Raw genomic sequence first — 18,351 nt, forward strand, 5'->3', positions numbered from 1 at the left:
CACGCAGCCGGCATAGTCTTCTTTCTTCTTCTTTGAGGACCTGCAAAAGGACCTTTTGAAGTAATCACGATCACCAAGTGGTGAGCATGGTGACGTCAGCACAGTTCCTGCTGAATGAAGTTAGAAGATCCTTCTATCGTCATTCAACAGGACCTGCGCTGATGTCACCGCTCACCACGTGGTCGCGGTGAGTGCGATTACATCATCAAAGGTCCTTTTGCAGGTCCTCAAAGAAGAAAAAAATGACTATGCCGGCGGCGTGATCAAGTGGATGAGGGGAGTTAATTATATATACAGTACAGACCAAAAGTTTGGACACACCTTCTCATTCAAAGAGTTTTCTTTATTTTCGTGACTATGAAGGCATCAAAACTATGAATTAACACATATGGAATTATATACATAACAAACAAGTGTGAAACAACTGAAAATATGCCATATTCTAGGTTCTTCAAAGTAGCCACCTTTTGCTTTGATTACTGCCTTGCACACTCTTGGCATTCTCTTGATGAGCTTGAAGAGGTAGTCCCCTGAAATGGTCTTCCAACAGTCTTGAAGGAGTTCCCAGAGATGCTTAGCACTTGTTGGCCCTTTTGCCTTCACTCTGCGGTCCAGCTCACCCCAAACCATCTCGATTGGGTTCAGGGCCGGTGACTGTGGAGGCCAGGTCATCTAGCGCAGCACCCCATTACTCTCCTTCATGGTCAAATAGCCCTTACTTTCAAAGTTTTCCCAATTTTTCGGCTGACTGACTGACCTTAATTTCTTAAAGTAATGATGGCCACTCGTTTTTCTTTACTTAGCTGCTTTTTTCTTGCCATAATACAAATTCTAACAGTCTATTCAGTAGGACTATCAGCTGTGTATCCACCTGACTTCTCCTCACTGCCACTGATGGTCCCAACCCCATTTATAAGGCAAGAAATCCCACTTATTAGACCTGACAGGGCACACCTGTGAAGTGAAAACCATTTCAGGGGACTACCTGTTGAAGCTCATCAAGAGAATGCCAAGAGTGTGCAAAGCAGTAATCAAAGCAAAAGGTGGCTAATTTGAAGAACCTAGAATATGACAGATTTTCAGTTGTTTCACACTTGTTTGTTATGTATATAATTCCACATGTGTTAATTCATAGTTTTGATGCCTTCAGTGTGAATCTACAACTTTCATAGTCATGAAAATAAAGAAAACTCTTTGAATGAGAAGGTGTGTCCAAACTTTTGGTCTGTACTGTATATATATATTTTTTTAACCCCTCAAGCAACATTTTACTAAGAATTCTGTATTAAGAATGCTATTATTTTCCTTTATAACCATGTTATAAGGGAACATAATACAGTAAATTGACTTTAATCAATTTACTAACATCATCTCCTAGCAACCATGCGTGAAAATCGCATTGAATCCGCACTTGCTTGCGGATGCTATGCGATTTTTACGCAGCCCTATTCATTTCTATGGGGCCTGCGTTGCGTGAAAACAACAGAATATAGAACATGCTGCGATTTTCACGCAACGCTCAAGTGATGCGTGACAATCTCTGCTCATCTGCACAGCCCCATTGAAGTGAATAGGTCCGGATTCAGTGAGGGTGCAATGCGTTCAATTGCACCCGCGCAGAATTCATGCCCGTGTGAGGGGCCTACGAGTTGCAGGTTGTAGTCTTACTGCAGCTGGAGAACCAAAGACCATTATATTGTGTAAAGACTGCATTACAATGGTTTTTTTTGAGAATCAGCCCCATATCTTTAAACTAGGCATACCTAAATGGCTCTTAGGTTAAAGAGATTATGTCACACACCAGAAAAACAGATTGTAATGCCGAAATGGTGGCCGCTGCTGCCTTCTATTTTGTATACTCCCTAACGTCAAACATTTTAGCTTTGGCTCTTGGAAGGAAGGTTGTACAATAAATCCAATAATAGCACCTCAGCTGACTAGCTCGCCAGCAGCCTTTATTTCTTATGAGACCTGTTATTTGCTTCCAAAACTAGCAGCAATGAAAATGCAATTATCTTTTCCACATGAGACCTCCCTGAACGATGACCTATGGTTCCATGAGCAAAGAAATCATAGGGCGGTTGTACACAAATTATATTGCATTGAACTATTGTAAATCTTGTTCATTTAGCAATGAAATCTGGAAAAATGCATTACAGTACCTACAGTTTATTTCGAAACTGCATTGTACTGGTGGACTAAACAAGATGTAAAAAATAATAATAATGGAAAAGAATATGGACATCAGGAAAAGTTTGCATTCATGCTTTATAAATAATTTTTCCTCTAATTATGCAGTTATTCATTTTACTCTGCCTTGCATTGCTACTGTCACCTAGCACAGCCATATAGCGTCACTTTTGTTCCTACAGCAATAGATGATCTTGCAACACATCTGGACTGAGGTAAACCTACTATACTTACCATACCACATGGTGGTCAAGTTTTACTGACACCACAGTTCTCAATCCTATGAAAATCGGGTTACTTATTAAAATAATGGCCAAGGTTTCCTATGATGCCCTAATAGGGCATATGGACAAGTTGTCCTTGTGAGACTGCCTTTTTAATTTTTTTTTTGTACATTGTAGATCAGTTTTAAGTGGACTAAACAGGATGTTCATAATAAAAGATGGAAAATAATATGGACATCAGGAAAATGTGTCCATTCATGCTTTATAAATTATTTTTCCTCTAATTGTGCTGTTATTCATTTACTCAGCCTTGGCCATGGTATTCAGATGAAGGACTTAAGCTGGCCATACATTTTGATAGCTGTTGGCCCTTAGCTCTACTGGTATCTGGCATCAGGAGACAGCTAGCACACTTCCATACACATAAAACGGTTGAACCTGGCAATTTCTGAGGGAATGGTCAATCAGCATTAATCTCAATTATTAGGGGTACAGATAGGGCAATCTGTCACAAAGACCGGGATCGTCGAACGGTGTGTTGTCTTCCTGGCACTCGAGTTTGACACATCGTGGATCTGGTTGACAGATTACTGGGAGGGGCTGGAGAAGATCCAGCGGTCGTGGTCCATATCGGAACCAATGACAAAGTTAGAGGTAGGTGGAGCGTCCTTAAAAATGATTTTAGGGATTTAGGTCAAAAGCTTAGGGCAAGGACCTCAAAAGTAGTATTTTCCAAAATACTACTGGTACCACGAGCCACACAAGAAAGGCAGAGGGAGATTAGGGAGGTTAACAAGTGGCTCAAGAACTGGTGTAGGAAGGAGGGATTTAGGTTCCTGGAGAACTGGGCTGACTTCTCTGTTGGCTACAGGCTCTATCGTAGGCATGGGCTGCACCTCAATGGGGAAGGGGCAGCTATGTTGGGGGAGAAGATGGCTAGAAGGTTGGAGGAGTGTTTAAACTAGGGACAGGGAGGGAGGGTAATTATGGGAATATAGAGACCGGGGGCAAGGTAATGGGACTGGGGGAGAAATGGAAGGAGGGACTAGAACAGCTCAGAAGGAAAAGTGTAGGGTACAAAATATACATAATCCTCTTAAATGTATGTATACTAATGCCAGAAGCCTAATAAAACTGGGGAACTGGAATTAGTGATGTGTGAGGAGGACTATGACATAGTGGGAATAACTGAGACATGGCTGGATGATAGCTATGACTGGGCAGTTAATGTGAGAGGGGGAGGGGGTCTGCCTTTATGTAAAGTCCTGTCTAAAGCCCACACACCGGGAAGATATAAGTGAGGGACATGAACATGTGGAGTCACTGTGGGTAGAAATACATGGAGGCAAAAACAATAATAAATTACTAATAGTAGTTTATTATAAACCACCTAATATACCAGAGTCCACAGAAAATCTACTACTAAACGAGATAGACGAGGCGGCAAATCATAATGAGGTGGTTATTATGGGGGACTTCAACTACCCAGATATAGACTGGGAAACTGAAACTTGTATATCTCATAAAGGAAACAGGTTCTTGGCAATAAGACAATTACCTTTCCCAACTGGTTCCAGACCCGACTAGAGGGACGGCCATACTGGACTTAGTATTAACCAATAGACCTGACAGAACAACAGATGTGCAGGTTGGGGGCACCTGGGAAATAGTGAACATAAAGTAATAACCTTCTAATTATCATTCAAAAGAGCGTTTCTTCAGGGAGCAACAAAAACACCAAAATTCAAAAAAGCTAAATTTAGCCAACTAAGAGAGGCCATAGGCCTAACTAACTGGGACAAAGTCCTCAAAAATAAAAAATACAGCCACAAAATGGGATATTTTTAAAAGCATCCTAAAATCTCATTGTGAGAGGTACATACCTTATGGGAATAAAGGGTTAAGGAACAAAAAAAAAACAATGTGGATAAATAGAACTGTAAAGAAAGCAATAAATGACAAAAATAAAGCATTTGAATCACTAAAACAGGAGGGTAGCAAGGAAGCACTGAAAAAATATAAGGAAAAAAATAGAATATGTAAAAAATAAATAAAAGCAGCCAAACTAGAGACCGAGAGATTAATTGCCAAAGAGAGCAAAACTAACCCTAAAATGTTCTTCAATGATATAAATGGTAAAAAGTATAAATCTGAAGCCCTTTACAGAGTGATGAGGAGGGAGTTGCAGAGAGCTATGAGGAGAAAACAAAGCTATTGGGTCACTGTCACTAATGGAGTACCTCAGGGGTCAGTATTGGGTACTATTCTTTTCAATATATTTATTAATGATCTTGTAGAAGGCTTGCAGAGTAAAATATCAATTTTTGCAGATGACACTAAACTGTGTAAAGTAATTTACACAGAAGAAGACAGTATACTGCTACAGATGGAACCGGATAGATTGGAGGCTTGGGCAGATAAATGGCAGATGAGGATTAACACTGACAAATGTAAAGTTATGCACATGGCAAGGAATAATGCAAGTCACCCGTACATACTAAATGGTAAAACATTCGGTAACGCTGACATGGAAAAGGACCTAGGAATTTTAGTGAACAGCAAACTAAGCTGCAAAAACCAGTCAGGCAGCTGCTGCCAAGGCTAATAAGATAATGGGTTGCATCAAAAAGGGAATAGATGCCCTTGATGAGAACATAGTCCTACCACTTTACAAATCACTAGTCAGACTGCACATGGAGTACTGAGGGGAGATTTAATAACTTTGTATAAATAGATCAGGGGTCAGTACAGAGATCTATCCCATCATCTATTTATCCCCAGGACTGTGACTGTGATGAGGGGACATCCTCTGCGTCTGGAGGAAAGAAGGTTTGTACACAAACATAGAAGAGGATTCTTTATGGTAAGAGCAGTGAGACTACGGAATTCTCTGCCTGAGGAGGTGGTGATGGTGAATTCACTAAAAGAGTTCAAGAGGGGCCTGGATGTATTTCTGGAGTGTAATAATATTACAGGTTATAGATACTAGAGAGGGGTCTTTGATCCAGGGAGTTATACTGATTGCCTGATTGGAGTCGTGAAGCAATTTTTTTTCCCACTTAATTTTTTGGCCTTCCTCTGGATCAACTTGCAGGATGACAGGCCGAACTAGATGGATAAATGTCTTTTTTCGGCCTTATATACTATGTTACTATGTATCGGGATCTTAAGGCAGCAAATTAATCTTTGCCCTAGGCAAAGAAAACTTTTTACACCTTTGGCTAAACGACAGCATGGGGACTCAATTGCCCATGGTTTGAATCTGAATGTGGGCATTCTTTCATGTGTTTTATGTATTTCCTCTATATCCTGTGCTCTGTAACGCAAAGCAATAAGATAACTCCAGTACATGTGCATGGAGCCTTTGCTTGCCTGTAATTTCATAAAGAATTATTTTTTCTGTCAGATCTGTGGGTAAAAAAAAATCATGGCACATTCTATCAGATTCTGTATCTGTGGAACTATTCTCCCCTAGAAGAATTGGCATGTGTACAGAAAGCAAAGGCGATCACTAGGCCACTAAACACATGGCCACTGTACACTGTCGAACAGGCTTTCTGCAGATGGCTTTGTCGTGTGCATAGCTCTTAGTCTGCTTTTATGTTCTTAGTTCCTGTGAATTAAATTTTTGTTTCAGTAATAATGGCTGACATACTTTTAGATGAAAAATTGAACGCATGTCTTTATTTTTAGATTGATTTTTATTTTTCAAGTTTCAGAGTGTTCATTATGGGCCAGGGCCACAGTATCCTGGAGTCTGACACAATCACTTGGAAGTTAATGAAACATTTTAGTGATATTTTTTTTTTTTTTTTAATGACTTTGGCAAAGTCCCTTGTTTCCAAGATGATGATCTGGTAAATTATTTCCATGGGAATAAAAATATGAGAAGTAAAATAAATGGAGAAGTAATTACTATTGGTACAGTATTTGTTTTACCTTTACCTCACAATGCAACAGTTACATTACCGTAAATTAAATAGTTCTTACATTAGACAGACCATTTCATATAATTTCAGCCTTTATATTCCAGACTTTCCTGTTACTCCCGAGAACTGCTTCAAAGGCATCTCGCCCAGCCTGCAGCCTGCTCTCTACTGATGAGCAGCAAAAACTCTAAAAAAAAACGTTTTCTACAGTCTCTGGCTTGGCTAATATCTCTAGTCATGTTTCAAGGCTCTTTGACGGGTTGAACAATGACCTAATGTGTAACTCCCTTTTAGGTAGCACTATGAAGACCATTTTGTTCCTTCTGGATGAGGGCTAACTTGCATACTTTTGAAATGTATAATATTGGTAGCATGATGGTTCAGTGGTTAGCACTGGTGCATTGCAGCACTGGGGTCCTAGGTTTTAATCTAACAACAACATCTGCATGGTGTTTGTATTTTCTCTCTGAGTTTGCATGGGTTTCCTCCGTGTTCTCCGGTTTTCTCGCACACTCCAAAGACCTACTGATCGGGAACATAGATTGTGAGCTCCATTAGGGACAGCTTGAAGGTAATGTCTGTAAAGCGCTGCGAAATATGTCAGCGTTATATAAGTGCATAAAGTAAATAAATACCAACCAGGAAATGCTCTATGGTGCCTCCTCCATAAGGCACTTTATTATCCCCTGACATTTGTCTGTAGAGGACAATAGCTCTGTAATGTGTTATCAGAGCATGTGACAACGGTTTTATTTTCTGAAATTGTAGTGGAAACCCAAGTTGTGGTAAAGCAGCAAATCTCTTATGAACTGACTAGTCTCAGTTAGCCGTTCAGTTTTTATAATTTCCTAGCCCCCTGCAGTAACACTACAAGTTTGGAATATCCTTATACTCTGCTGTAGCATAAGCTGTGCCTAAAATAGCCACCTACTCATTTAATGTAAAGTGTGCATTGCTACTGTCACCTAGCACAGCCGTATAGCGTCACTTTTGTTCCTACAGTGATAGATGATCTTGCACCACATCTGGACTGAAGTAAACCTACTGCACTTAACATACCACATGGTGGTCAAGTTTTACTGACCCCTCAGTCCTGTGGAGAAAAAAAGATTAGCAGGCTTCTTGGTTACTTATACACGTAGACCGTGTTCTTCATTTACCAGATAAGAGAATGTCACCACAAAGTTTTCCTTGCTTCTGAACAATATTTGGCTTCTTGATGGAACAATTTCCTTTTTACTCAATGTCCTTCTTCCACTTTGTTGTTAGAGGACCTCTAACTTCCCCTGAATTTCCCATATAATAACAATTCAATAGCATATATTTGTGTGTTGTGCCATTCCTTTATCATTCCTTCGAAAAGTTTTAAATAAATTGATAGCAGTTGGACGTGAGTGTCTAGCTGGTTGTCACGAGTTGACGAGTGTGTCCCTGCAGAGCCTGACACTGGCAGCACTGACTGGAAACGTCAGACTGTACAGATAAACACTCCTGACTGGTAAGATCCATCTGGAACTTCTCGACTGGTAAGATCCATCTGGAACTTCTCGACTGGTAAGTTCCATCTGGAACTTCTCGACTGGTAAGATCCATCTGCAACTTCTCGACTGGTAAGATCCATCTGCAACTTCTCGACTGGTAAGATCCATCTGCAACTTCTCGACTGGTAAGATCCATCTGGAACTTCTCGACTGGTAAGATCCATCTGGAATTTTATTGCTAGTGATTCATTCATATCTTCTATCAGGAATAATAAAGGAATGGCACATTGTAGCATCATAATAATAGATTGTCCAGAATTGTTATTAGAAGGAGGATGCAAGTAGTTACTAAAGTAGACATGTCAAGAAGTATTACAGGTCCTCTTTAACCCTGATGCCACTCCATGCACTTTATGGATACTGTTGACCAATGTATAAGTTAGATGAATATTATGGCACTTACTAATATAGCCTTTGTGGATATTCTTTGCCATTTGTTATATTTCATAATAAGCCATGCCCCCTTGTTTGGCAAATCTTCTGTACTGTCCACATGGAAGTCCTATCCATAAGATGGCTGCTGATGGAGGGTCCTGTGACCATCACAAATTTTCTCCATTCTACAGTGCATGTGCAGATGGCAGGTGCAGTGTATTTGAATGGAAAAGACCTCACATGGAGGTGCTTTGTTTTGTCACATGGCCCTCCATCAGTAGCCATTTTATGGAGAAGACTTGGCAAATAAGGAAGAAAAGAATAACTTATGGAATATAGAAAATGGTACAGAATCTCAACCGTCTACATTAGCAAGTGCTATATAGTAATGTTACACACACCATTACTATGTTACTACCAATATTATTCTTAATAATGAAATAAATCAAATTTGTTCTTACAAATATGTTTACCGGGTATAATAAATATCTAGAGCTATGGAAACATGAATTGCATATGTCTGTTATCACGGTCTTGCCTGGCTAAAGAGGAGCCCTACGTATAATCATATTATCATTTGCTACAATGTTCCTTTACAAACAATGACTGTGGACGATAACTAATAAGCACATTAGGCAAACCTTTATTATCTGCTATTTTTGCTGTCCGTTTTAGCCTGTCTCTCACAAAGCCTATATCATATAAAATGTAAGTGTGTGGCATAATTGTAGTTTTTTCATGGTCTGCTTTCCGCTCTCTTTTATATACTCTGTAATTTAAGATGAAAAGACTCTAAAATTCATAGTTCTATAGTCTTCAGAAAATTCTTTAAGTGTAAGTTTTGCTATGAGATATAGATTGTACTAAAAGAAAAGTAGTATGCATGCATAGATCACCCCATAATTCATGTAACCTAAAGGTTTACTGTGCATTGTTGGTCAATGTGGGTTTTTGCAGTATATGATTTAAGGGAGGATGCAGTCACATACTGTTCTGAACAGCTCTAAATCTGAAACCCTACAAGTGACCTATAACTTGTAGTCTAATCTGAAAGCACTGTGTTATAGAGCAGAAGGAGCAGGTTGATATATACCATATTTTTCACTTTATAAAAAAAAGAAAAGGGGTATACATACTGTGGGCACTCGCTCTGGTAGACAGGATTAGCGGACGCAGTATAGAGGCAACAAGTTCTTTGGATCAAACAGTTCAGTGTTTTATTCACACTTTAGGCAAGTGACAAAACAAGCAGTCATATTCAAACAAGAAGTCACCTTGCAGTGTTGGTGGTAATTCACATCATACGGCAATTCTGCCTTAGAGTCCTTGCTCATAGCAGCACCAACCTGGTTTCACGCCAAAGAGGTAGCAAGCCTTCATCCAGACACAAGGCTCCCAGATCCCAATACAGAGACATGGCTTCTGAGCCCAGCTGCCTATTTAAGGACAGCCAGGTGCAGGACAGATCCGTTATGCTGCCCATAGACTTGTATTATGACGGAATGCAAAATGGAAGCCTATAAAAGGCATTCCATTTTGTTTTCCGTCATAATAGAAGTCTATGGGCAATTATAATGGATTCGTCTGGTTTTCGTTATTCAGAACGGAAAAACTGTTCTGTTTTGATTGCCCATAGACTTTTATTGTGACTCATCAAAACTGAATGCCTTTCAAAGGCTTCCGTTGTGACTTCCATCTTATGGATTCCGTTATTTTCCGTTATAACTATGTTAAAACGGAAAACAATAACGGAATCCATAACGGTGATGTGAACAAGCCCTAAATGTCAAGAAAATGTTGACTGTATTCATAAGAATCTATGTGGTGCCTTCAAGTTCCAGGAAGCATTCCAGACTTAAGACAGCTTCTGGTGGGCTGCTTATGTTCAAATGAAATCAGCGTCTCAGTATTCCCACTCAAGGCAAATAGTTACAAGGTGGAATTTGGATTAAAAGCCCATCCTTCTGTCTGTCTCTCCTGATCGCATAGCCATGTTTACATTGGGAAGTGTGGAAGTGAAATGTTGTTTAGCAGCAGAGTGTATGCTGAGGTTTTTTTTGGGGGATGGATTCACACATGCATTACTTGATGAAAGCCTAACGGAAGGAAAACAATAAAGGGAATGTACCACGTCTCCTCTTTTCCATCTACTCGTGAACTAGTTGCTTATGTAAGAGCTTATTCACATGTGCGTTAAAAAAAATAAAATCACAGCAAAAAAAGTGGCATGTGAATAAACCTAAAATTAAACCATAATTACTACACAAGGCCTAGTGTCTGGTCTAGGCATTCAAATATTTAATTCATTGTAACAAAATAACCAGCAGTTTGTAAATTAACACCTCACTTCTCTCTAATTTTAGTGTAAATTTGGCTTCTTATGCTCACAGCGCATACATACTGAACATACATGTATGCATTGACTATTCACTGTGCAGTGATGCACTTGTTCTGCTCATTCACATACTTAAAGGGGTTCTCAGGGATTTACATGTTGATGACCTATCCTCAGTATAGGTCATCAATATGTGATCGATGGTGTTGGAACTCCCGCCACCCCAGCGTTCAGTTGTATGAAGAGGCTGGGGAGCTCTGTGAGAACTTAGGCCTCTTTCTAGGCCATGTGATGTTACGTTCATCGGTCTATGGCCTAGCCCTAGGCGCAGCTCAGTTCCATTCAAGTGAAGGGTGCCGAGTTGCAATACCAAGAACAGCAGCTATCCAGTGTACGGAGCCGTGCTTGGTAAGCAGCGAGGAGCGCTGCGGCCTGAGGATGGCTCATTCAATATGTAAATCTCTGAGAACCATTTTTTAGATGAAATGCATAAAATATGGATATGACCAATTCCCCATTATTCATGTAGCACAACCATATTCTGCATTATAGTGCATATCTTTGTCACTCACATCTGAAAACATGCATGCATCAATTTCATGGGAAATCCGTCATTACGTTTTTGTTTTTTTTAATACCCAGAATATAGCAACCAATGCCAAAGCAGGGAGAACATATCAACTCCATATAGGTATTGCCCTTGCTTGTAACCAGGACCACACTGCATTGCCATGTTCACATTTGATTGGAGTGATGACACAAAAATGTGTCTTGTTAGCCAGTGTTCCCATAAACACAGAAGAAATGAATTCGTTGTTGGCAAATAGAAAACTATTGAACTCCCTAAAAGCAATGGGGGAGATTTGTCAAAACTGGTGGAAAGGAAAACTGGCTTAGTTCCTTTAAAAAATAAAAAAAGTGGTATCTGGTTGCTATGGGCAACTAAGCCAGTTTACCTTTGCACCAATTTTGATAAATATCCCCAAATGTGTTTTTTTTTTAATTTTATTTGTTTGTAGCCGCATTTTAAGTTTCCTGGCTTATTTTTGTCACTTGATGTTTCTTCAAATTGCAGTGTGCCCTAGGTGCGACAAACAAAATCTTTGCAATTCTGGCTAATCCTTTCTGGCTCTGACATGCTCTTTATAAATTTCTATTAATATTGCCATTTATTGGTAGTATAAAATATATGCCTGCTAAAGCAGTTTTGTATATTCATTTTATATCTTATGTTTATTATGTTTTTTTTTTATTTTTAATGATTAATTACAGATTTAAAATTGAAATATATATATATTTTTTTTTTTCTAGATAAATTATTGGTGTTAACTGTTGCAACACGAGAAACCGATGGCTTCCACCGTTTTATGCAATCTGCGAAGCACTTTAACTACACTGTGAAGGTACTTCTCAGTCAGAATGTGATTATTTTTTGGTTGAATATCCCAGTCATAAGTATTACTCAGTGTTACATCTACATGTGGTTTAGTTAGAAATTACAGTATTTATTGGAGATTTTAAAGGTTAATTTGTATTGTGAATAAGCTAAATAATAGATTTTTGATCGGGGGAAAGGTGGGACAGAGGGATAGCGAAGGGAGAAAGGGGGTAGAATTATGTAATTATGCATGTGCAACTTTTCCTTCGGCATTGCACCTGCTGTGGAACTACTGTACCACTCTCGCCGTTCATACCTGCAGTACTCTGCTCTTCTTGTAACTCCCACAGAAGTGAATAGAGTATTCTGGGAATTGTAGTTTCAGAACAGCTGGAGTGCTGGAGTTTGCTGATCCCTGTTCTATAAGGACACAGTATGGGAGATTTTTGTGCAAGGATTTGTCCTGTGTGCGGACCATGACAATCTCATTAAAATGACACTACTCTGAGGATTTTCTAGCTATTTGCAATGGATTTCACCCTACAATGCAAAGGGTGAAATTTGTATCAAATCCACATTAATGGTTACATGCAACACTCATGCTACTTCTGAGCTGGCCGTACACATTCAATAGTTGTCAGCAATGTACTTTTCCTCTCGATTATCCTATACACATGCACACCAAGCTTGTCTGTATTGGAAGAAAGGAGTACTCTACTGCCAGACACTTCTCTTGGCAACATATCTGCTATGAAGATAAAAAGGTAAACTCAATGGGCCTGACCCATTCCTCCTCCAACTTCTGCTAAATGAACATTAGCTAAATGTCTAATACACGGTAGATCTGGGATCAGCAACCTTCGGCACTTCAGCTGTTGTGAAACTACAATTCCCAGCATGCTCCATTCATTTCTGTGAGAGTTCTGAGAAGAACAGAGCAAGTATGGATGCTGGGAGTTGTAGTTTCACAACAGCTGGAGTGCCGGAGGTTGCCTACCCCTGCAGTAGATGATCAGCCAGTCCCACCAAAATCGGTTGGTTCGGCCAACATTAATCCCTTCACACTTTGGTATGTATATATCGGTCATGAATGAGGGCTAGTTAGTGCTCCATGATGTATATACAGTATATGTCATAGGGATTTTGCAGTAACTGCCGCTATACCCATAAAATCAGTGGCAGTACCAATGCTTATACAAATACCTTGCTATGATGCTGGCACATAACCCTTTATATTCCATGGTCAATAGTGGCTGTGGCTTTTACGTAGTTAAAGGGCATCTGTCAGCAGATTTGTACCTAAGAAGCTGGCTGACCTGTTACATGTGCACTTGGCAGCTGAAGACATCTGTGTTGGTGCCATGTTCATATGTGCCTGCATTGCTGAGAAAAATGAAATTTTAATATATTGTGGGGATTCGCTCTGGTAGGCAGGTTAGCGGACGCAGTATAGAGGCAACGGACCAGGTTTTAAATCAATCTTCAGTGTTTATTTACACTCGTTGACACACAGAAAAAACAAAATAACGTTCACCTGGAATCCTGGGTGTCAGTTCACACCTGGCTGAATGCTCAGCCTTAGAAAATCCACTTGCAGGCTGTAAGGCGGCCTGCTCGCCTGACAAACGGTCTTCAGACCTCAGCGCAGAGATCTCCACTGTCAGAGGGAGGTAATCAACACCACCTGACAGTGCTGACTGCTTTTAAACTTGCCAAGACCCGGCCTGGAACGTGGGGAGAAGCCACCCACCCAGCACATTGGCTACTCCCAGTAAAAGCCATCCCGGATCAGCTTTACAGCGGTGCTGAACAGCTGAAGAGTCGGACTTCAGAAAAAAAAATAAAAAAACTGCTCTTACCTCACCGAGGCCAGGAACCTCGGTGACACGTACCGACCATCAATGAAGACCCCTTGTTCCTTCCTACAATATGCAAATGAGCCTCTAGGAACAACTGCAGCATTGCCATTGCAGAGAGAATGGAGTCCATTGCTCCTAGAGGCTAATTTGCATATATTATCATGTAATTTTTCTCAGCAATGCAGGCACATATGAACATTGGACCAACAAAGATGTCTTCAACTGCCAAGTGCACAAATAACAGGTCAGACAGTTTCATAGGTAGATATCTGCTGACAGATGTCCTTCAACTGCTTAAAAGCCACAGCCACTGTTGTCCATGGAATATAAAGGGTTATACTGCCAGCATCATAGCTAGATATGTGTATAAGCCATGGTCAGGACAGCCAGTTTCAAATGGAGGGGGATCCCCCCACAGAGTGGTGATGGATTTTCGCAGAGGAACTAACAATGGCTTACGGGTCTGGAGGGTCTAATAAGCTGCCTGTCAGTACGACATTGCAGGCAGGCATAATACAATGCACAACATAAGATATCAAAGGACCTTAGTGGGACTAATAAATATAGTTAAAAGAAAAGTAGATAAAACACAAATTTTGAACAATAATAGGTTTTATTATGGGAAAAACTATACTAAATAACAGGTGCCCATAACAGGCTGAACTACAGTACAGCATAAATGTAAAAGAAAAATTTTTAACACTGCTCCATTAAAACGGAGAGGACACAGGACACCCGTTGCCATCATTTGGGGCAGGGAGGGGGGAGGGTTCCCAGTAGTCAGACCTCCACCTAATGGGACAAACCTTTTAAGGCCTCTTTCACACGAGCGTGTCCGGATAAGGTCTGGATGCGTTGCGGCAAACCCGCCCGAGTAGGTACCCAATTGCAGTCAGTTTTGACTGTGATTGCGTTCTGTTGTTCAGTTTTTTATCGCGCAATGCGTTTTGCACGCGCGTGACTGTGGTACCCAGACCCGAACTTCTTCACAGAAGTTCAGGTTTGGGTTTAAGGTTCTGTAGATTGTAGTATTTTCCCTTATACCATGGTTATAAGGGAAAATAATAGCATTCTGAATACAGAATGCTAAGTAAAATAGGGCTGGAGGGGTTAAAAAATTTTTTTTTAACTCTCCTTAATCAAAGGTCCTTTTCCTCAAAGAAGAAGACAGAAGAGATGCCGGCTGCGCAAACAAGTGGATTAAGGTGAGTTCATTATTTTTTTTTTTAACCCCTCCAGCCCTATTGTACTATGCATTCTGTATTCAGAATGCTATTATTTTCCCTTATAACCATATTATAAGGGAAAATAATAATTATCGGGTCCCCATCCCGATCGTCTCCTAGCAACCGTACGTGAAAATCGCACCGCATCCGCACTTGCTTGCGGATGCTTGCGATTTTCACGCAGCCCCATTAACTTCTATGGGGCCTGCGTTGCCTGAAAAACGCACAAAATAGAGCTTGCTGCAATTTTCACGCAACGCACAAGTGATGCGTGAAAATCACCGCTCATGTGCACAGCCCCATAGAAATGAATGGGTCCGGATTCAGTGCGGGTGCAATGTGTTCAACTCGTGCATTGCACCCGCGCGGAAAACTCGCCCGTGTGAAAGGGGCCTAAGTGTTCTAAGGTAAATCCCTTTGAACCCTAGTAAAGTAGCAGTACATATTTTTTTTAAGATTACTTTTACAGGAACAAGTTCTCTTGCAATCCTTGCCTCTGTACAATTGTACTTTTTGGTGATGTATTCAAAATATGGTTTTAATAATGATTTGGCTTTGAGACATAAATATAGTTATAGATTTTGCAGTGGCCACAATGAAAAATACATATGTTTCTTATCATAATTTTTCCTCCAGGTTCTTGGCAACGGTTTAGACTGGAAAGGTGGAGATGTGGCAAATTCAATAGGTGGTGGCCAGAAAGTCAGTTTTTTAAAGGAGGCTTTGGAATCCATTGCTGAGCAAGATGATCTCATTGTTCTTTTCACAGACAGGTAATCATTTCAGTATGAAATAATTTTGCCTTTTAAAGCATATTTACATTGACTATGCTATTTAAAGTTGTTTGAATACATCTGGGATGATGATCACAAAATATTGAATTCATTTTTAATCAAAAGCTTCTGGATAGAACTTGATAAATTGATATTTCGTCACATACTGGGGAAGATTTACTAATCCTGTCTAGCAAATTTAGACTAGATAGTTTTACGATGCATCACATTTACCACAGTGAGTAATGCAGATTGATAAATTTGATACATAATGCAGTGCCCAGAACTGCAGATGGTTTGTTCTTTAATGTTAAATAATGTAATGTTATGTTATGTAATGCTATGCCATGTGTTGCAACCAGTATAGCCGTGTATGGATGGCAAACTCAGGGTTAATAATCCTGGCTCAGATCTTTGCATCTATTTGCTAGGCGGTGGCTGGCTCCACCCCTAACTTTTGTAGAGCCTGAGGAAGGGAGTCGGAGCGGGAGGATGCACAGATAAGGGTTCCTTCACTTCAGGCCTCAGGATTAAGAGACTAACAGATCTCTTTGTAATTTCTGCAAGATCTACAGCAAAAAAAGATAAAGTAGAGAAGGAGAAAAAGATAAAGGCGGTAAATTGAGAATTTGGAATCTGCTTGGCCAGACATGGAAGTTAGTAAGGTAATAGCTGTTTAGGGCAATAAAAACTTTATAGTTGTGGAGGGTTTACAGTTAAGAAACCCAGCCTGTTGTCAACCATAAATTCTCCTCCATCATATGCCTGCCATTGCACTTTACATGCCCTGTCTTGCAAACACCTAACATCAAGAACAACCCAGCAAATATCAGACAGGAGCCCCAGAATCTGGGTGTGTCCTGAGGGAGGAAAGGGTGCCCACTCCTGTTGTTGCAATGACCCCGAGGGGCGGCGGTGAGAGGACAACCACTATGATAGACCTTGTGATCACCACTTGTATCCTCCACTCCAACTCTTCACAGGCCGCTGTAATAGCTAGATATTTTTGTCTACTTTTACATAACTTATTGGTTTGTTGACTCACTTAATTAACCACACCCACAATGTTCTGCATAGTGTGTACCGCAATTCAGGTACATTTTGATTAATAAATCTGCTTCACTAAGTTTATTATTAGTCTTTAAGTAACTGGAAGAATCTTGTTACTTAAATTACAGCTCTCAAAAATAACAGCTCTCAGATGGAACTGACAAAAAGGATGCTAGGTAGGAGACCATAGTAATTTGCTATGAAAGTCCTTTTGTTTTTCCTTCATCCAAATTTCTCAGTTTTTCATACCTCCCCTTGAGGATTGCCAACATCTATACAAGAGCAGAACGTGTCTTATATCAATGCCTGTTATTGTTTCTACTGAACAAACATACAAAGGAAATTCCAAGGGCCCACCATCAATATACCTGTAGCTTTACAACATCTCTCTGATGTCTGGAAACAGAATAAATGTGCCATATTATGAATCCTAACTCTCTATTACATCCATTTGATTTAATGCTGTACGAAAGAAAAGTGTTGATTTGTATACTTCATTTTTTATGGTTTTGCATATTGGAACCAAGCACTTGTGAATTTGCAATTTGCAATTGCGCATTTCTGCAAAAATGTACACTTTGAGAAATGAAGTTTCCTGTTTAATGACACTTACAATATAATTGGTACTGAACATATATTTATACACTTTTCTGTGATTTCTAGGAAATATTACAAAGACTTTTAAGTAGAAGATTATAATAAAATGATTAGGGTTGAGTGAATCTAAGTATCCGAAGTGGACTTCTATCCGAATTTCAGGGAAACATTTGATTCGCCGTGTAGCCAAATTTCTTCGTGCTTAGTTGTAACAATTCAATTTTCTCGGACATGGCATTAAAGAAAAATATATACTCTCCTCATTCATTTGAGCGAGAAGAGGCCGCCGCGGCCATCTTGATTGAAGATCCCACCGCAAAATCTTGTGCGCTGTGACGTATGACCTCTACACACCGCTCAACGTCATGATGTCATCATACACCGCATGAGATCTTGCGCGGGATCTTCAGTAAAGGGTAGGGTATTTTTTTTAACCCTTGAAAGCCCTCATTTTTAATGTCTGATGCTGTGATCAACAATGCAGCATCTGTGGGGTTCAATAATCTGGGGTGGCGCAATCTCCGTTTCCCTTCGTTGCACCCGCTACTTACAAAGAAATGCGCTTCATGACAAAGTAATTAGTCACAAAGCAAAGTTTCCGAGGCTAGTCTTGCTACCAAGGATCACTGGGGATGTTAATGCAGAGTTTTCTATCTGAAAATTGTCATACCCTTCCACCCTGTTGAGACAAATTGAATATTTTCAAGGAAAAAATAATCTTGGTAGATAAGATTTGTATCTATGAACAGCTGTGGTCCTCCTTAACATTAGGCTGAAGCAACTTGCCCCCTTGACTGTATGCACCAGAGGAATAGGAGCCCTCTATAGCCACCTCTGTAGGGAGAGCTGAATGCTCTCCATACATTCATAACAG

General features: G+C 40.1%; 1 protein-coding gene across 2 annotated transcripts in view; it reads left to right on the forward strand.

Annotated features, from left to right (window-relative positions):
* PLOD2 (procollagen-lysine,2-oxoglutarate 5-dioxygenase 2) overlaps positions 1–18,351 on the forward strand; it is a 185,880-nt gene that overhangs the window by 41,721 nt on the left and 125,808 nt on the right. For both annotated transcript variants that reach the window (XM_040428046.1, XM_040428047.1), the window contains exons 2-3: positions 11,906–11,997; positions 15,694–15,830. In XM_040428046.1, the coding sequence (XP_040283980.1) occupies positions 11,906–11,997; positions 15,694–15,830 (229 nt within the window). The remainder of the gene's footprint in view (positions 1–11,905; positions 11,998–15,693; positions 15,831–18,351) is intronic.

The sequence above is a fragment of the Bufo bufo genome, chromosome 4, assembly GCF_905171765.1.
Source record: "Bufo bufo chromosome 4, aBufBuf1.1, whole genome shotgun sequence".
Lineage (NCBI taxonomy): Eukaryota > Metazoa > Chordata > Amphibia > Anura > Bufonidae > Bufo > Bufo bufo.